This window comes from Archocentrus centrarchus, chromosome 12, assembly GCF_007364275.1.
Source record: "Archocentrus centrarchus isolate MPI-CPG fArcCen1 chromosome 12, fArcCen1, whole genome shotgun sequence".
Classification (NCBI taxonomy): Eukaryota; Metazoa; Chordata; class Actinopteri; order Cichliformes; family Cichlidae; genus Archocentrus; species Archocentrus centrarchus.
Genome location: NC_044357.1, coordinates 6388117 through 6409203, shown reverse-complemented (window position 1 = coordinate 6409203; position 21087 = coordinate 6388117). Strand labels below are relative to the sequence as shown.

Below are 21087 nucleotides of genomic sequence, written 5' to 3'. Positions count from 1 at the left end.
GATAAGTCCAACTGCTGCCACTTCTCAGTATTTTTTAAACTTTAGTCAGTCTCTCTGTTTAACTTTATCTGTCTGCCTGTCTGGATATTCATTAGTACTTTATAGCCCACCCCAGTCTTATAGTCTCTGTGGTTCTTCAGATAAATAGGCACACATTCTTTTGTATACATAAGCACACAGAACCCCTATAGGGACTGGTTCTGTGTAGGTCAGCTTCCTTAGATCTCAGCAATGGATCGATGTGTTCACTGGACCAGTGGAGGTGGAAAGGGCAAGCGTGTGCACACTAACACGCAGAGAGAAGACAGATGAAATGAGAAGAGAAGAATAGGAATAAAAATAAAGACAATGTGCTGTAAATACTGCTGTGAGTCAAAAAGAGGATGCCAAAGGAAAGCAGGAGCCTGTGATGTGCAGGGAGGCAATGTTTAGCAGTATCCTCTCTGTGGTCTGAGCCTACCTTTGTCAGTGCGGGTGATAAGCAGGTCCTGAGGCTCAAGAACGTGCATCTGCTTCACCACCATGGTTCTGTCAAACACTTGCACTGGGGGAAGGGTCTGTGTCTCTGAAATACGAGACACAAATCATACAATTAAACAAAGATTATAAGCGAGGATTAAAAAAATACAACACCCTCTAAACAGGAATAAGGAATATTGATTGTGTCACTCACCATTGCCTAACACTGCTGGATCAGGGCCTGAAACATGGACAACATCATTATAATCACAATGTTAGCTGCCGGCCATGACATTCTGCTGAGTATTGAATAATTAGACGTGGGTGGCTTAATTTAGATGGCACAGGGTGCATTGATTAGAGTGACCTCACCATCAAGCAGCATGACCCCTGCTGCGTCAGTAGCAACCAGAACAGACTGACCCCAGGAGTCAGCGCACACGATATCATAGGGGAACGTGCTGCAGAACAGCTGGGACTCCCATGGCTGCAGCACATGTACAGATACAGTGCATATGCACACAATATGATTAATATTTGCTTGCTTTGCTAAATCATAAATGATATTTAAATCCAAAGAGCAACACGCAAACCGCATTTATTTCATTAACTGTTTTGTAAACTTTGGAAATATAAGATTTTTTTTTTTTTGCTGAAACAAAAACAAACAAACAAACAAAAAAAAAAAATCAAAGATTCAATCAGATATAAGGTTCCAGGTGGTGTAATGTTTTAAAGATGTGCCCTCACCTCTTTCCTGCACAAGCCTGTGGTAACAAGACTAGTCGGGGCATCTCCTCTCACTATGGTCTTCAGCTTGAGGGCCTGGGGAAGAAACGGCATCAGATATGACGCACAGCACAGACGCCTCTGAAAGTCTGAAGTCTTCTTGCATCACCGCATGTCTGAAGCCTGAATTTGAGATTTGCTCCCATGTAGCTAATATTAGTGTTACATTCACACTGTTGCGGTGACGAGAGGGCAGCATTTTTACCACTGTAGCCAGTGGTGGTAAAGACAGTTTATTTATTTTGTAAACAGGTTTGCAGTTACTAGGTTGTTTAACAGTATTTCCCGACCTGAAATGAGGTAGAAAAGAATGAAAAATAAAAGTTCACAAATGCACAAATATGCAGATTTTTTTTTCTTTTTGTTTTGCCTATAAGTGTGAATGTGAATGGTTGTCTGTCTCTCTGTGTTAGCCCTGCGACAGGCTGGCAACCTGTACAGGGATAGATACCCCCCCGCGCAACCCTGAACAGGATAAGCAGGAGAGAATGGATGATGTTCTTTCCTCTTCCTCTTATTCTCTCCTCTAATGTCAGATGGCTATTGTAAGGCCCTGCTGAATTACTATTTTGAAAAGATCTTTTTGGGCTCCAATACGTGAACAGGTAGCTTGCCCATACAAAAATAAAATGCATCTATCACTGGCATTCTCAGTTTTTTTTATTATATACTGGACACTTTAAATCCTTTCAGACAGAGAAGTTTTCAGAGAAAATCACTTTGCTGGTGGAAATTACATTTTACGGTATTTATTTGTTATTTAAATAATGTCCCAGCTTTCACGCTCATAGATCCTGCATGAGATAAATGAGCCCTAACTTGCTGAAAAACGTATCTTGTATTCTATTACTGCTCGTTGGCCTGCCATTGCTTGTTTTTCACGCTCATTTAGGTTCTGATAACTGTGACAGATGGCTCATGAAGGTGACAGTACAAAGAAGTCATAGTGCATAAAAGGTTGAAGCTGTTTCAGAATTCAAATACAGTTTGAACAAACGTGCACGCTGCGACCATCTGACTGAAATTGGTAGTCCAAGCTGCACAAAGCATTAACATCTACACATCTGCATAAACAGGCGATCTGGAGATGATGATGAGGTCAATATCAACCACCACTGTGGTGGCCTAGCTGTAGCCATCCTTGAGAACACATCCATAATAAATCATATTCAGAGACATTAAGGAGAATGTGAAATCACCACAAAGACTAAAATAAGAACCTGTCTGGCTTGTAGCACCGTTTGAACATTTTTAAGCTAGAATACAACCATGAGTGATGATGAAGGCATTATTATTGCTACCAAAGCCAAAACATTTGGACTATGGATAAAATTTTCATGTTGGAAAAAAATATCAATCAATGGCATTAAAAATATTTATGTATTTATGTTGAGAGGAATTTTATTGATTTATCAAAATTGAACTCACAATTTTTAAACCACGTTTTAAGTCACCTCGGGGAGAGGCACTCTGAAAGTTTGATAGTCTCTCAGCCTTATACAAACAAATCATTTCCAATCAGCTGGCTTCAGAACCATGCATGGTGTAAGCTTTTATTTTCTTATTTTTTTCCCCAGTATGATTATATCAGGCACATCAGCCACATAGTGACCCTCGTCTCAGATTATTATTCTGTCTTTATCATCCTGCAAGCAGGTGTTCAGTTCACTCAGCCTTTGAAACACTATCAGTACAAAGAGTTCTACATTTTCCTCATAAATGACAGAGAGGGTAGTTTCTCCTGCAACGGTACGCAGCACTCTTACATTTACGTTGTTTAAGAGAAACAAAAAGTAAAGCAAATAAAGTACACTAAGTCCATGCTATGCAGTTTCCTTTCTAAAAACCAGGCTAAAGTCACTCAGGGACATTTTCTGTTTAATTTAGAATTGTTTGACTTCCCAGGAAACTCTGATTTGCATTTACTTTTCACTTAGCTTATCAATTCTTAATTTTCTGCTTAAAAGATCAAATAGTTTGACAGGCATAAAATAGTATTTTTGCAGCAACACGGTGATTTCCAAAGGACTATTAGCCAAAGACTTGGCATGTCTCAGTATGATGTGCAGTATGTCCTTAAAAAGACTGATGATACTGGACAAGTGGAGGACAAAAGAAGTGGCAGGCCTTCAAGAAGCCTGGAAAACTATTCCTGAAGACTACTTAAAGAAATTAGAAGAAAGCTGCCTCAGAGAGTTCAGGCTGTGCTGAAGAATAAAGCATGTCATACAGAATATTGACTTTCAAGCTTCTTAGAATTGTACAAACTCTGTTTTTACCTTGTATTTCAATGTATGTTTCCACATGTTTCAACAAACTTCTGCACCTACCTACAGTAGCAAAATATGAGAAAATGAAGGGTATCTTGTGACTAATGCACAGAACTGCATGTGTACATGTTCTTCAGTGTTTCCTGCAGGACACTTGCAGTTGTTTTTCATGTCTTTGTGCATGCGTGCTAACGTGTTCAGTACTTAGTTACCTGCCCTATTCTGACAAATTCAGCCTGCCGTGCTTCCTCCTTCTTGCGTGCTGACTTTGGAGACTCAGGCAGCACATCGCTGAAGGACCGTCTGTTTAACATGTTCTGGGGAGAAAAGGGAACCTAAACATGGAACACACAAAATGTGGCACATGCGCACACACACACGCAACCACACGGAGAGAGAAAAAGAAAAGTAACAAGGGGGTCTTAGAAATGGACCCTGGCAGGGAGTGAGAACAATAACAATAAACGGTGCACAGCTAGAACTAAGCTGTATTAGGAGCAACAGTGAAAGCAGGGGAAAAACAACAGATATAAGAACAAAAGTAATGTGAGGAGAGAGAGCCCTGCTGAGAAAGTCAGCATTGCAGCAGAATCCAGTCAGTGTGATGCAGTATGCGGAGGCTGCAGTGGAATACAGCAGAGGGCAACTCAGCAGTGGCTCCAGTCGCTGCAAGCGACTGAAGTGACAAGGAGGAGTCAGGAGGAGAAGAGTGGACGGATGGCCAAAAGTAAAACAACAGGTCTCTGCAGCAGAGTTGTGGACAGAAATGCTGCTGTACCTTGTGCAGGTCAGGCATGAGGTCTTGATACAGCGAGCGGATCAGCATGTCGAGGGTCCGCTGACGCTTCTGGGCAAACGTTGGTGTCTCCAGTGTGGCTTTCTCTCCATTGATTACTAAATGAGATGAGGGAAAATCAGTGTAAGGAAGTCAGAGATGATGAAAATACATCAGCATATCCAAAGCATTTCTCTTTAATGCTTCCGTACATTTGACTAATAAAAAGTCCCTGAATTCTTGGTGATCAGTAAACACAGGTGGAGATGGGAGCGGGGGTCCAAACAGTGGAACGCTTTCCTCTGAGAAAATCTTTAACCTGTGGCAGAGAGCACACACGTGACATCTTTCTCACACCTGAAAAAAGTAACTTCATCTGTTCTTTTGTTAACCAAAGGCACTCACCTGTAACTGTCAGTCTGGCTATTGTACCTAACTAATGCAAAAATATCTAGAAGTGAAAGTAAAGGAAACAATTAAACCGAATATATTCTAGCACAATATCGTTCCATTGCTCTGATGTGATATGAGTTCATTAGCTGAAGCTGGTGTAAACATGGCTCATGTTGTTGACTACCACTTAATTTCTCTGGCAGTCGCCGTCCATGTGAAGGATACGGGTGAAGTGTGATCGGATCATAGACGGCTTGAAGGATGATGACGCATCATCGCCTTCCTGGAATACTATGGTAACAATGTCATTTCCAATGTGTCTCTTTCTCTCCACCTGACAGAACGGATGAACAACAGAGACACCAAGATAAGGAAAAACACAGCAAATTAACCTCGGTACCCCGCAATTTATGTCACAGGAATTATCTACCATTAATTTTTTTTGTCCACTTAAAACTACGATAACCCCTGTTTTCATAAATGGCAGTGTACCACGGGATGTGCAGATGATGATCAATGAATTCTTTGACATTTAAACACGTGGCAGTTATTGGGCAGACTGTGGAGCTATAGGAACGTTTTTTCCTATGATTTGCATTTCCTTGAAAAGGAAATCGGAGATAATTATATTCTCAGAAAAGTTGAACTCACGCTAAATCTAAAAGTCTATGTGTCACATCTGTGTGTTTGTGTTTGTCAGGCCAAATCAGCCAAATACTTTCGCAATATTTTTGAGAACACGTGAATGCATCTCTGCACTTCACATCATGCAGCGTGTTTGTCTTCATTTAATTCTAACTTGTAGCTTAACTATCTATTGAAGCTTTAATTTATTGAGCACATTGATGCTCTTAGCCCCATTACTAGTAAGAATATGTTTCTTTCACATCAAACAATACAGAAATATTGCTGTGTATGATTAGTGTATGATTAACGCTACAGTTAAAACAATCTGACTTTACATTGTACAAAGACTCAGGTGTGATATAGAGTGTGACTGCACCCACATGCACTACAGGCACAGAGTATTCTTTATTAATCACCGCCAGAATGATTATCTTAAGAAGATGTGTTAGATTAACTAAGCAGCAGATCCTTGAAATCAAACCTAAAAACACTGGCATTACAGAAGGCAGCGGTAAAGCCCATTTCTTCTTCTTCTCTTCCCATACTAACCGCATTTTACTGCATTCATTGCCACAGTACACCCTTATTTTCACTGCATTATTAGAATTATAATTAGACCTTTATGAAAGGTGATCTAATAAATTGGTTAAGCACTGTACATAGAAAGCCAGAGATAGGGACAGAAGCATTGAGACCCCTGCACAGAATGAAGCAGGCGTCACTGACAATATATCAGCTGATCGTGGCTGAAAATCTATCAAGATGTTTCACTTAAAACCACAACCTTAAGGTGGTGTAAAGGAATCACCAAAGCTATTAGAATCGTTCCTCTGTGTAAAACTGCATATCAGTCCTTCCAATACAGTATATTTCACTTTGATCAAAGTTATGGAAGAACATAATGACTGAATGTGATCCCAGGAGGCAGCTATGCAAAAAATATATGAGATAAAGGAAAACACTAAAACTATAAAACAATAGACCAAACATGTAGATCCACACTGATAGGCACACACCTGCTGTTTGTTCTCTTTAGAGTAGGGCAACATGGTGGAGACGTGGAACATGAGCTCATGGCCTTGATACACTGTGTAGATGGATTTAATTCCTGTAGTGTCATCTGCAGACAAAAAAAAAAAAAAGTAACAATACAAAAGAGAGAAAAAATGCTTCCTGAACGGCCGCAACTTGAAAGGGATGTTTTGTTATGTGGCTGAATGTGTGAGCACTCTTACTCTTGGTGTCTAGCCCTCCTCGGTAACCTGCCCATCCCTGCAGTGTAATGGTATCACCCAGCAGACTGAGAAACTTGTCAAAGTTCTCACTCCCCGTCTCTGTGACAAACACAGAACTCGCATTAAGCAGACGTCTTCTACTGTGAGATTTAGTGGTTCCCCCCCCCCAAAACGAATATTGTAGTTTGACAATTTGGGAAATGCTGTAAGATTAATGAGGTTATACAAAGGTGTGTTTTTTATGTAAATGACTGTTAATAATATCTCTGAGAAAACACGGAACCTGATCTACTAGTATATAAAAGAAGGACATTACTTCAGGTACTGATAAAGGGAAGCGAATGAAAGTAGTACCATAAATCTGCAATTATTCTTTCTAATGGCCAGAAGGGGGCGACTGATCTGTTGGGTTTTTCTTGGGTTTTTTTGTTTTTTAGTTTAGAGGTTTGTAGGAAAATGAGCCTAGTTCTTGATCTGTGCCCTCTAAATTCTCTTCAGGTCTTATTCATTTTGTACAATACAGTCCAAGTGTTTTCTTTTAAGCCTGTTGTTAATATCACAGTCAATCACAGATTTATGTTGCTAGCTAGCCTGCTAGAACTAGTGATTGTCGTGCCACAAGATTTTGATGACCAAACTGCCCACTTGAAGATTCAAAATGTTAATCCACCAATAAATGGGTGAGATCACAGTGGCTGCATCCTTCTTTGATATACGGTCTTTAATTTGAACCCTGAAAAAAAATAAATGAGCGCAGGAGGATTTACCATTACTAAACATCTCGTCATCAGTGAGCTGTCCATCTTTGGCGTACAGCACACCAAACTTAAAGTTGACAGAACCCTAAAAAATGAGAGTTGATTGAAAGGGTGAAACAAATTATATATTTTTTTAAAAAGAAATGTACAACAATATGTAAAACATGGAACGAAAGATACACAAGCGGTAGCACGAAAGGCTAAATATCAATGCCACAACTTGGAAACAGACATAATAGCATATAGCTACTATGTAATTATGCAAGAGCAAGAAACAAAAACTGTGTAATACTTGAAACTACAGTCAGAGTTGTACATATACAACAGCATAAACACATATACACTCAAACATGCAGAATGCTACAAAAAAGGAAATCAAGCAAAAAATTCAAACAAAAGAGGAACCGTGTTAATTGCAAACAGAGCTTCTGACTTTAAAAAATAAATCCAGGATTACCACAAAAAGGAACAAACAAATATGCTAAATTATACCACTCATACCTCCTGTTCCTCCAACACCAACAGGTCCTGGGGAAAGAGGACACACAACAACTGTCACAGACAGCACTGCAGCTAGAGATGACACAGCCTACGGACATTATGAAGTTTAGGTGTCGCTGATCAGGGTTGGCATAAAATGGGTTGGTGCTATATTTCATTAAGAGCCTGCCGTTGCGCTGGTGTCATTCTCACCTTCTGAATCTCTGGGTTGAGGATCTCCCTGGGGCCTTTCTCAAACCTGTCCATGTTCATTGCACTTTACGGGCAGGAGGGGCAGAAAAAAGGAGCAGTGGGAGAAACAGTGGTTAAAAAAAAAAAAGGCAAGTGCTTAGGGTTGATGAAAGCCAAACAGCCCAGAGGTTAACACTCATTAAAACCTGATACAGGGGATTTCCCATCTTTATTTAGAGTCTCAGCAGCAACTTAGCCTTGAGGAATTTAAAATCTCAAACCTTCTGTTTCATTCATCTTTTAAAATTTTGTTACCAGTCACTCATGACATCTGCTGCTGGAAATATAATGCTGAAGGGTAAAGAATGGGAAGTTATGGTGTAAAATACAGTGTGAAACTATGTAAATGTTGCCTGGCTGGGAAGTTTTTCAGCCAGGCAACATTTGCATAGTATTTCACTCTTACTGTTGCTGAGGTTAAACTGTAGATATACAAGCAGATTTTCTAAACCAGCTGTTCGTGCGTATCTTCTATTAAACAAATCAGCATCACAGCCCACTTAAAACAAGACACGCAAGCAGTAAACACCTCAGGAACAGCGTATAACACACTGAGATTCTGCGTTCAGTCACATCTTGCAATGACAGTAATCATATCTCAACAGCAGAATGAGATAAGAACACTCATGTATTGGAAAAAAGGGAACAAAACGTACTGACTAAAAGCTCGAGGATGCACTTCTCACCTTAGGATGGACTTGACTGATAGTGTTTTTGTTGGGCTGTAGGGGAGGCAGATCTTCAGGGTGCCCTGAGTGAACAAGCATGACACAGATCAGTGACTACAAATTCAAAGCACGGTGGCTTTTAGTCATCTGCTCATTGGGAATGGTTAGTTTAAAAAAAACAAACTTTTATCTATTAAGAAGTTCAGGCCACAAAACACATTTTTCAACTACTTGCAGAATAATTAGAGAGGACTTAAAAGAATTAAACTGAAGCAATTCAAGGCAAGACAAAGTTGTTCTGTTCAACAACAACATCCTGTACCAATTCGAGTCTGACAGAAACAAGATAAATCAGTGTGATCAGGCAGCGGAGGTGCATCACCCTAATCAGGTTCCAGACGAGGCTGGAGGGCAAAATTAGATCCAAGCTATCTTGGTCATGAAACTGAATCACTAAACTAGACGCACACAATAATAATCCTACATTTCTCACATACACCTACACAAACGGTGACTCAAAAGTGGAGTAGCATAGTCCCTTAGAGAATACTTTTAAGGGACTTTGCACATTTTGTGCTTTTCCATGTATAGAGCTGAGGAAAAAAAACACACACACACACACACACACACACCTCCTACAACTGTTTAATTAAGCAGAAAATATCAACATTCAGGATTAATCTGTGCACCAGTGTACTCAAAGTTTTAATACCTGTACGTCTGCTTGGAGAAAGATTTAATATTTTATGGCAGTTTAGACCCTACCACTATATTTATCTGACTCTCTTTACAGATTTAAGGTTTTATAGAAAATAAATGTTTGTTAATGATTGTTTAGGACCAAAAATGTATTTCTACACATCTTTGAGTTATATTACACTCACTGTGCATTTTATTAGGCGTTAGCATAAATATCCAATCAACCAATCACATGGCAGCAACTCAAACTGAGCATCAGAACGTGAAAGATTTAAGTGACTTTGAATGTGGCATTGTTGTCTGAACTGAGTATTTCAGAAACTGCTGATCTACTGGGATGCTTCTGCACAGCATTCTCTAGGGTTTACAGAGAATGGTCTGAAAAAGAGAAAACATCCAGTGAGCAGCAGATCTATGGGTGAAAATGCCTTGTTGATGTCAGAGGTCAGAGAAGACTGGCTTTCAGCTTATAGGAATGCAGCAGTAACTCAAATAACCACTGGTTACAACCAAGGTATGCAGAAGAGCATCTCTGAACACACAGCACATCGAACTTTGAAGCTGATGGGCTCAATCCAATAGAGCATCTTTGGGCTGTGGTGAATGGGAGTGCTGGATTTGTGGATTTAGGGCAGACAAATCTGCAGCAACTGTGTGATGCTTTCATTTCAATATGAACCAAAATCTCTGAGGAATGTTTCGAGTACCTGTGCCACAAAGAATTAAGGCAGCTCTGAAGGCAAAATGGGGTCCAACCTTGTACTAGTAAGATGTCCCTAATAAAGTGTCTGGTGAATGTACAGTAAGTATAAGCCAGTTTTGTCTATTTGTAATTTTAGAAGTTGTTACCATTGTTAAATTGTCATAAAAAATACAAAAAAAAAGAAAAACAAAACAAACAAACCCCAAACTGTACACTGAACTCACTTACCTAATGTAACACAATATGAAAAGCCTAAATAACTGAAGTTGTTATTTTTCAGAAAAGAAAAGTAACATTTTTTTATTTCGATTTGTCACAGCAGAATGGGCCCTATGACTGATCCAATCAAGCACCAACCATCCAGCTGTTATTGCATATGCCTGCAAATATTAACAAATAAAAGCCTCTTTATAAAAGGAAGTGGGTTTGTCCATGTAAATGCTTTGACTTTGAAACTGTTGACTTTATATTCTGTATGAAATAATGATTTATTTTTTGTCTGGAACTATTAAACTAAACAATTGAAAAGCATCTGAATATCCATCCATTCCAATAGTAAGAGACTGCTTCCAATACAATAAAGTGCAGTCATATCATAATAGCTAATAATCTATCAGGGGAGTAATTTTTCTGCATATGACACAGTTTGCTGAAAATACTCTCAATTAATGATGCCTGGAGTATTCTTGCAAACACATAAAAGCTTTCATACAGTTTTTCTTAAAAAAAAAAAAGATATATATATATATATATATATCCTGAATGTCTAAGAGATGTGAAGCATTTAAATGGACTCCTGCGAGGAGCACAGACTGTGAACTCACCGTCTTTCTCCAGAGGATGGCTCGATACTGAGGAACACGTTGGTTGTTCTGGTCTGAGAGGACGACTGATAGATAGAAGGGATTCTTCTCTGCATCTGTGCCCACATAATTCTGGTGGACTGCAGGTGACAGATACAGATACATTTAAACATGCCCTCTGCATGTTCAGTAGAAAATGCATTTTTATGTTAACATTTTTCCTCCAGTTTTCTTTTTTCCACTAAAATGTTCAGTCATCTCCCTGCTGTTTTACCCGTTTTTAGCAGTTTGGTTTTTTTTGTCTTCCGTCCTGCCTTTTCTTTCATTCATTTCTGTCTTTTTTCATTCAGACCCCCAAGATACACAGATCTCCAGACGGCACCACAGCAGAGTCACACATTCGTGCCTCTGCCTCCTTGGTTGACAGGGTAACATCTTCAGAAACAATGCCAAACAACCATATAAACCCAATTAGATGCAGGCTCACTGCTGCCTGTCTCTTCTCCTGTGTGTGTGTGTGTTTTATTTTTATTATTTTATTATTCTGTCTGGCTTTAAGCTCTGTTTATTCCTAATCAGTGATGTTTTTAAGCTTAAGGTAAGCAGTAACGTTGTGAGGCTGTGTTCCAATTATACACCTACTAGTGAGCTTCTCCCTTTTTCAGAAGAAAGACCGTTCCCAGTGCCTCAAGTATTATTGTCTTATTTAATGCAGGACAACATGGAAACAAACAGAGACAGTTTTATTCTGCTTAACCTTATCACAGAGAAGCTGAGAACTGAATTCATTGTGCCACTGCAGGTGCTTCACCAGACAGGAAGCCTGGGTTAGAGTAGCTGGCCTGGAGTTCATAATGTGTTGTGTTGTGTGATGCAGTCAGTTCTGCCTGGGCTGTGAGACACAGATGGCTCAGCTGCAGTCCAAACAGGTCGAGCCAACTTTCTTGCGACATGGCTCATTTTAAACTGCCTGTGCCACAGAATGATTAGACTCTGCTTAGAGGAGGAAAGAGATGTTCCACGCCTGATTTTTCCTATCTTAACTTTCCTTGACAAGTATCTCTGCTCTCTACCTCAGCCTTTCAGCTGATGGTAGTCTTCCTCAGTGAAGTCATAATCGGGAAATCCGAACAATTATCTTTTGTTGTGTCACTGCCACACTGAGAGTCTGGGAGTAATGCAGAGTGGGAATAATGCGGACGGTGAAATGATGGGAAAGGTGAAGGGCAGGTGGCCAGTTCCAGCAATTTTGATAATTCCTAACTTCTCACAGTTACTAGGCTGTTGCACAATGATGGGCTCATTTCAGAAGCTAAGGTTAAAATTTTAATTGTGCTATCCAGTGGAGATGAGCCCTGTCTGTCTAATGGGACCGTGTGCCCTCTATTGGCTTTCTCCTTGGGTGGTGTTTAGGGTTAGAGTATAGTTAAGACTCTCAGTGGAGACAGGGTTGGATGCTAACAGGTTTTGGCATTGAATGAAAAGTGGTGCAGCATGAGGACAAAGCTGATGACAATCTTTCAGGCATAGATCGAGAAATACGGAGGTAGTTCTTGATCTATGTCACACTAACGCTGTGCGTGAGTGCATTTTTTTTTTAAACTGCACAACAGAGAAGCACTGACCTTTTCCCAAGAAGTATTTAAAGAACCATCTGGTGTGGTACTCTGGATTCTCCAGATGGACATCGGTTCTCCTCCAGGTTCCTGGAGTGTAGTCCGAAGTCTGTTTCACATACACACATGCACGTGCGCGTACACAAACACACATATGCCACAATGTCATAATGATAGTCACAGCTTGAGTCACAGCAGTCTTCATTGTGGAAAACTGTTACACAATAAAGCAGTACTGATTATATTACAGGGCAGGAAATCAGATACAGCAAAAGCACAGTGAGCTATGATGTAACTGTTTATTACTTGTATCATGGCTCCCAATTAAAATGTGGGAGGATTAAGGTTTGCAAGAGAATCTTTGTCTTTGTGGATTACATCCTAACTAATACTAAAATATTAGACAAAGGCAAGGCAGTAAATTATAATAGGGCGGGCCAATAATAGACATACATTGTAGCTGAATTCTCAGAAACTGACTTAAAAAGGAAACAAAGGTGATCATCAAATGCAAGAACTATTTAAACTGCACTGAAGAGACTGATGTACTGCCCTGTGATTGGTCTGCCCACTCAAAATTATTATACCGTATGTTGGGACAATGACATTAGGAGATCTGGTCAAATTTGCATCATTCTAAGCAATGGGACACATACCCATTCATGTCAGTGTAGTGGTATGTGTTTAAGTGCTGGAGCACACTCACATGTATACATACACTGCTCAAAAAAATAAAGGGAACATTCAAATAACACATCCTAGATCTGAATGAATGAAATATTGTCATTGAATACTTTGTTCTGTACAAAGTTGAATGTGCTGACAACAAAATCACACAAAAATCATCAATGGAAATCAAATTTGTTAACCAATGGAGGCCTGGATTTGGAATCACACACAAAATTAAAGTGGAAAAACACACTACAGGCTGATCCAACTTTGATGTAATGTCCTTAAAACAAGTCAAAATGAGGCTCAGTATTGTGTGTGGCCTCCACGTGCCTGTATGACCTCCCTACAACACCTTGGCATGTTCCTGATGAGGTGGCGGATGGTCTCCTGAGGGATCTCCTCCCAGACCTGGACTAAAGCATCCACCAACTCCTGGACAGTCTGTGGTGCAACGTGACGTTGGTGGATGGAGCAAGACATGATGTCCCAGATGTGCTCAATTGGATTCAGGTCTGGGGAATGGGCGGGCCAGTCCATAGCTTCAATGCCTTCATCTTGCAGGAACTGCTGACACACTCCAGCCACATGAGGTCTAGCATTGACCTGCATTAGGAGGAACCCAGGGCCAACCACACCAGCATATGGTCTCACAAGGGGTCTGAGGATCTCATCTTGGTACCTAATGGCAGTCATGCTACCTCTGGCAAGCACATGGAGGGCTCACGGAGTCGGTTTCTAACCGTTTGTGCAGACACATGCACATTTGTGGCCTGCTGGAGGTCATTTTGCAGGGCTCTGGCAGTGCTCCTCCTGTTCCTCCTTGCACAAAGGCGGAGGTAGCGGTCCTGCTGCTGGGTTGTTGCCCTCCTATGGCCTCCTCCACATCTCCTGGTGTACTGGCCTCTCTCCTGGTAGCGCCTCCAGCCTCTGGACACTACGCTGACAGACACAGCAAACCTTCTTGCCTCAGCTCACATTGATGTGCCATCCTGGATGAGCTGCACTACCTGAACCACTTGTGTGGGTTGTAGAGTCCGTCTCATGCTACCATGACTGTGAAAGCACCACCAACATTCAAAAGTGACCAAAACATCAGCCAGAAAGCATAGATACTGAGAAGTGGTCTGTGGTCCCCACCTGCAGAACCACTCCTTTATTGAGTGTGTCTAGCTAATTGCCAGTAATTTCCATCTGTTGTCTATTCCATTTGCACAACAGCATGTGAAATTGATTGTCAATCAGTGTTGCTTCCTTAGTGGACAGTTTGATTTCACAGAAGTTTGATTTACTTGGAGTTATATTGTGTTGTGTAAGTGTTCCCTTTATTTTTTTGAGCAGTGTATGTTAAGCTGTTGCTTGTTTCTAAGGCCATGCAGTCACAGCGGCCAGTTGGCACACATCAGTCATCTATAACTGACCGCATGATAAGAAGTTAAACTGACTCTATCAGTAGACCATAAAGTCTCTCAAATTCATTTTCATCTCTGCTTTCTGACCGTCTTTATCAGCCACCGCAAAGATCTATTCCTCCCAACTCCCTGCTCTAACTGGATACCTTTTCTCCTTCTGACTTTCTCTCTCTCCAGGCATTGATTTAGCAACCAGCTGACAAAGGACAAATATCACAACCATAAATAATTTTATGTACCATATTTCTTCGCGTAAAAATCTGTTTGATTTTTCCACAAGTTCCCTGCAAATGTTTCACCATTAAAATGACACAGTTTTGTCAACAGCAGGTGTATAAAGAGCTTTTAATTTGACACAGCCACGGGAAATGCTGAGGTCGTGTGAACATGATAATGCAGTAATTTTAAGAGAGCAGTAGTAGATTAAATAGACTAAAATATGACTATTCTTATCAAATAGAAGGAATAAGGTGTATTAGGTAAATAAAGGCCTGCCACTATAGGATAAAATACATTTATGTAAATATTTAAATTTAACTATTCTAACTAATTTTTTTTAAAAGAATAACATGCAGACTAGATTTAAAAAAAAAAAAAAATTGTCTCTCTAAATAATCTGTCCCTCTGAAGGCAGCCTGCAGCTAACAGCAGCTTTAAAGTTGGAATGTTTTCTTGCTGTGCTCGAGCTGACATTGTGAATCAATCATCGCATCAATATGACAGCTCTGACCAGTCTGTCAGTTTGTTTTTATGGGCTCTCTGGCATGAAATAAGCTTTATGATAAATGTCTTTTATGATATGATGAATGTGAATGTTCTACTTCCTCAGCAGAGAAAAAAAAATGTGTCAGAGCGTCATTCCAGTGTGCCCTGGCACAGCACTAACCTCCACATATCACTGTAAAATAACGGTGAGTCCATCAGGGTGTGTAGATTGCTTGATTTGAATAATTTCAGCAGCCGTAGAAAGCAAATTGTCCTGCATTTAATTACTATGAGAGAAAGCCGGAATGTACAAAGCAGGCTTGATTTTTCTTCCTAATCATCCATTATTCATCTTGTGACCCCCTGGATATATCTTTTTGACCTACTGGATGAGTCATAAACCCAAAGTTGGGAACCACACGAAGAAGCAATTCGTAGCAGCAGCTACATGAGTCATGTTAAAGGGATACTTATTGTCTTCTCTGCTGAGCATTAGATAAGAAAATCAATACCACCTTTATATAACGTGGTAATTAGGGAGCTTTAGAGGGCTTGTAGACATTTTTATTTTTTTTTTTGTACCTTTGGATAGAACCAGGAAATCAGTTTCTACTCTAAGCCAACCACCTATTCTATTTTTTTTTTTTTTTTTGTTTGCATTTTTGGCCACAGTGGCTTTTTATGAGCACTGGAGGGAGACAGGAAATGGGGAAAGATACAGGGGAAGACACGCAGGCAAATTGGCTACAGCCCGGGACTCGAACCAGCGCCGCCCGCACCGCAACGCGGCATATGTATGTAGTCACTGGCTTCACCACTAAGCCACCCGGGCGCCCCGCCTTCATTCTATTTAACTCACATATACAAAAGTATGGCAAATAATAATAATAAAAACAAAATAGCCTAAAACATTACTTGATGAAATTTTAAGTGTGTACCATGTATTAATTGAAGGCAGATGCCTGTCTGTCAACTTTTTACTGCCTCAATCTGCTTGAGTTAAAACAGGCCCTTAAAACAATTATTCAACCAAAAATTGGTACTGGAAACACGCGACAGCCAGACTAGACAGTAAGATGCATTTGTGTATGAAAGTGCACGATATAGTATGTACCTCATCTGATGAGCCATTCTCCACCCTGAAGCGCCCTGCCCTCTGAATGGCCCCATCTGCATCACTGGATATCAGCTGAGAGGAAGACAGAGACAGACATTGTGAGAGGGAGACATGTTCAAAATTAGATACCTGATAAACAGTGACTTGCAGCAGACAGTAATAAACAGGCTATAAATACACTAGAGCAGGCTCCACTCATAGACAAAAGAGGAACCATGGTAGAACATCACCTCCATGTGACAACTGCAGCATTAGCAATCCCTTCCTGTGAATATGTTACCAACATCTCTGCACTTATTTAATCATCAGTAACTCAACTCTTCCTTTACTTTAAAACCAGTTCTTAACTTTTAAACTTTTCTCTTAATTTTCCCCGGGCACCCTCTACTTATCGCCACAATTATCTGTTTCTTGCTGACTCACCTCTTACTACTGCAGCACTGGAGAGAAGACGTCATGAGATGAAATGGGAAAGTTAATAGTGTGGAGATGGAGTGAAACAAGAGAGGACAAAGCCTGAGAACAGATTCTGTCTAAGTGTGTACAGCTTCCAGAAATGGTTCCATATTTTTGGCAAATGCTTAGTCACTCTCTTGCAAAGACTTGCCATGAAGTTTTGTGCAGCAATTCCTAATATTATCTAGAATCATCATTAGGTAAGCATTTCAATTTGTGCATTTAAGACCTGAGCTGTACTCTGTGCTATAATTTGAAATGAGAAAATATTAGTTTGCTAACTCACTAAAATAAGACAGCAAATGTAAACATTTATCATGAGTGTGTTGCCAATCTAGTGAAGCGTAATAAGGAGGGTAGGATAGAGCTGTGAGACAAATGAAGTCTTCACAGGACTCTATGCAGTCCTGTGAAAAATTAAGTACAACCCAAGATTCAATAGCTTGTAGAACTAGCTTGAGCAGCAATAACATGAAGTGATTGAATTCTGTGCAACTTTATCAGTCTCTCACACTGTTGTGGAGGAACTTTGGCCCACTCACAAAGTTGCTTCAGCTTGTTGAGGTTTGCAGGCAATCATTTTTATGCACAGCTCACTTACAGTAAAGTCCCACCACATCATTTCAATTGAGTTGAGGTCTGGACTTTGATTGGGCTACTGCAACACCTTGTTGTTGTTGTTGATTTTTTTTTTTTTTTTGAATTTTCAGCCATTCTATTGTAGATTTGCTGCTGTGATTGGGATCATTGTCCTGTTGCATGACTCTCGGTATACTTTAATATTCAGACTCATGGTGGAGTGTGAGGTGTCATGGTCCCATGACGGGAAAACAAACCCAAATTATTACTCCTCCTCCACTGTGCTTGAGGCATTTTTTGCTGATAAGCTGTGGTTGGTGTTCACCAAATGTGGTGCTGTGCATTATGGCAAAACATCTCCACTTCAGTCTTGTCTGACCAAACGACATTGTTCAGATGGTTTGTTCAGATGTAACTTTGCAAACCTAAGGCCTGTTCCCATGTTCACTTTAGAGAGAAGAGGCTATCTCCTGGCAACCCTTCCAAACATCCATATTTGTTCAGTCTTTTTCTAATTGTCATGAACTGTAACATTTAACATCCTAACTGAGGCCTTTAGAGTCTGAGATGTAGTTCTTGGGCTTTTTGCAGTTTCTCTGGGCATTGCACAGGCTGACCTTTGGGGAAAATTTGCTGGGATTTCCACTCCTGGGTAGACTGTGGCATTGTGGTAACACACCTGAATGCTTCTGTCAAAACTTCTGCTTTTGTGGAGGCGGTCACACTTGCTTGCTCACTTGATTAGCAGCTCCTGGTTGTTACTTATCCTCTTAATTCCTATGGAAGCAGTAAGGTTTTGACAGGACTGCACAGTCTTGTGAAAACTTTTTTCACATGACTATAGCTGTATACTTACTATTGTTTTACTCATTGTCCAGCAGTAATTTGTGTTTATACACTAATTTACATTTAATCATTATTATCAATCTCTGCCCTGAGCCTGGTTCTGCTGGAGGTTTCTTCCCATTAAAACTGAGTTTTTCCTTCCCACTGTAGCCAAGTGTCTGCTCACAGGGTATCATCTGATTGTGTCTGTATTATTGTAGGTTCTTTACCAAACAATACAAAGAACATTGAGGTGACTGTTGTTGAAATTTAGCACTATACTGTATAAATAAAACTGAATTAAATTGTACATTTTTTTGTTTGCAACTGCTTGCGACTGTCTATGAGCTGATCTGACAAGTAATCAAAAGACAAATGTGTATAAATAAAAATAAATATCATGGTTATTCTAAAAGAGCAACAGTATATCAATGAGTAAAAAACAATGTAAGCAGTCAGTGTTGCTGTTCTTTTACCATTTTCTTGTCCTCATTTATACATATAAATCTCCCTTTAGTTTATTCTTCTTCACCTCCCCATTTCCTTTTTAAACCCCTAACCCCATCATGGTGACTGATGCTCTGTTGCCAAGCAACAAATCACAGACACTCTCCTCCCATATTACACTTCAATTGCACTTTTCCCTTCGGCCCTTTTGACTGCTGTGCTCTATTTTATTCTCCTTGCCGACAGAGGTCTCCAATCTGCCAGTATGTTGAAAAAAAAAAAAAAAAAGTTCTGGCATGGACGTGTGTTCTTGCATGCACTGTGATACATCCAGATGGCCTGAAATGGTTTGGACAGGCCAAGCAAAAAGAGGATGACAAGCTAGGTCCTGAGAGGGAAGGACTGAAAAACGCTAAAGACACTAAACAGTGTGTAGTGTCATTGATCTGTGAAGTCAGTAAAGCTAAGTCTGCAACTAAGGTTTATTTTCATTAACTGATTCAGTCCACAAAATGTTAGCTATGTTAGGAAACTGTCAAAGGTCACACCAAGGTCATGTTCTATATAAAGCAGAGAAAGCAAATTGTATTGATCACCTACACGGACCAAGAATATGGTCAAAAGCAGAACAAGACTATCAACCAGGACATTATACTTACTACCTCAGGTCAAGCTCAAAGTAAAGTATGGTGCTGTAAGAGGTTATGAGCAATGATAAACTAATAAACAACACAATATTCTGAGTGGTTGCCAAAGCCTGTGCAAAACCTGGGCAAGGCACAATGTTGATCCGTATGGAGAGTGGGTGTTGTGCCCCACCTCAACAGCTCATTAGATGATGTCGGCCAGTGCAGTGATGAACAAGAGTGATGAGAGAGCATTTATCATGGAGAGAGAGAGAGAGAGACAGAGGGTTTAAGTCCATTCAAAACATTCCTGTGGGTAAGTGAGGATAAAAGGCAAGAGCTGTGCATCCTAAATAAAATCATTAATAACTGTCACTCTGACTTTATTGTTCATACTAAATTAAATCTGAGATGGAGTACTGTAGCTGGGGTTTTGGTGCAAAGCTCTTAAATTAAATTTTGCAACTAGCTCCACTGGGGTTGGTTTGAAAATAGACATACGCATTGTAACAGGGCTGGTAAGTAAATTGTGGGTTTTATTTCTGTGTTACTCAGAATTCGGCCTATCCAGCACACAAGACAGTCTTCTGTATCAGTTACTTTATAACATTAACTGTAAATTCATCTGTTTTTTAAAATATAAAACACTGAATTATTGAAAGAATAATTAGTGACAAAAGTAAAAGTCATTCTCGACAAAGGATTTCTTAATCTTTTGGAGTTTCTTCAAGTAACTGACTAATCTGACTGTTATCTGGGCTTATGTAATAATATTTAAACCTCTGTATATTAATAGCTATTTTTCAAACATGCCCAGAAATGATTTTAAAAGCCTATTTTTAATTATTATTTATTATTGAACTGGAACAATAATTTGTTCAGTTAGTTGGAAACCTGCTTCTGTAGGTGAGGCCCTTGTATCCTCTGGGGTGGGTGATACCTTATCCACGTGGTCCACAAATCAATTTAAAAACTGCTGTTCTAACATGTTATGTATACACAGTGGGCACACCATCAGGGCAAGTAAGGCAAGCTGTACTTGCTAAAAATAGACATCACATTTACATACATTCTGTAATTTATTGCCATCTTTTGGTCACACTTGACTATTGTCTCTGGAAGCTAGCTTGACCACAAGCCATTCACTCTGTTATTGCCATTCTCTTGGGTGCTGCAGACAAAGGCTGAAGCCTGGCAAAGTGAAACGGAGAAGCAGGGTTTTTTTTTAGAGTAAGCACTTTAAGAATTTAGCTATGATCCTTGATGGGAGACTGATGGGAAACCAGCTACAGACAAGTCTGTTAGTTAAGCTGCCCCTAGCTTAGCTTCCACTGTTCTGAGATCAGGTATGATACTGTATTACAGTATGTAACTGTGTAGCTGCATATGGAAACTAAACAGAAGTAACTGTAGCAAGTAAACAAACAAATTACAGTATGATTTATTAGCTGAACAGTTTGCTGTTGAACAGCTGAACATTTTTGCAAGGAATGGCATCATGATTCAGGCGATGGAGGGTGGACTCCATATGTGAAGACTACAGCAAGCATCTTCAGACAAGCACATTGGAAAAAGCAGCAAGTAGAGTCACTGCCCATTATCTAGCTAGCCATGTGGATCGCTCCCTACAATAGGCACAATTTTAAATTCACACTGAAATAAAACTCAAATCAGTTAAAAAGATATGATCTTTATTCTTAGGTGCTTGATCTGACTGTGGATGG

At 40.0% G+C, this 21087-nt stretch overlaps 1 protein-coding gene across 5 annotated transcripts in view; it reads right to left on the bottom strand.

Annotated features, from left to right (window-relative positions):
* The window catches only part of garnl3 (GTPase activating Rap/RanGAP domain like 3), a 72982-nt gene that overhangs the window by 13316 nt on the left and 38579 nt on the right, over positions 1 to 21087 (bottom strand). For 3 of the 5 annotated variants that reach the window (XM_030743111.1, XM_030743114.1, XM_030743113.1), the window contains exons 3-20: positions 16428 to 16502; positions 12537 to 12636; positions 10933 to 11051; positions 8725 to 8789; positions 8000 to 8063; positions 7808 to 7834; positions 7316 to 7391; positions 6549 to 6647; positions 6330 to 6433; positions 4912 to 5020; positions 4699 to 4744; positions 4506 to 4612; positions 4297 to 4412; positions 3731 to 3853; positions 1210 to 1284; positions 832 to 946; positions 674 to 700; positions 461 to 565 (exon numbers count right to left, since the gene is read on the bottom strand). In XM_030743111.1, the coding sequence (XP_030598971.1) occupies positions 461 to 565; positions 674 to 700; positions 832 to 946; positions 1210 to 1284; positions 3731 to 3853; positions 4297 to 4412; positions 4506 to 4612; positions 4699 to 4744; positions 4912 to 5020; positions 6330 to 6433; positions 6549 to 6647; positions 7316 to 7391; positions 7808 to 7834; positions 8000 to 8063; positions 8725 to 8789; positions 10933 to 11051; positions 12537 to 12636; positions 16428 to 16502 (1552 nt within the window). The remainder of the gene's footprint in view (positions 1 to 460; positions 566 to 673; positions 701 to 831; positions 947 to 1209; positions 1285 to 3730; positions 3854 to 4296; positions 4413 to 4505; positions 4613 to 4698; positions 4745 to 4911; positions 5021 to 6329; positions 6434 to 6548; positions 6648 to 7315; positions 7392 to 7807; positions 7835 to 7999; positions 8064 to 8724; positions 8790 to 10932; positions 11052 to 12536; positions 12637 to 16427; positions 16503 to 21087) is intronic. The other 2 variants (XM_030743115.1, XM_030743112.1) reach the window with 1 other exon arrangement.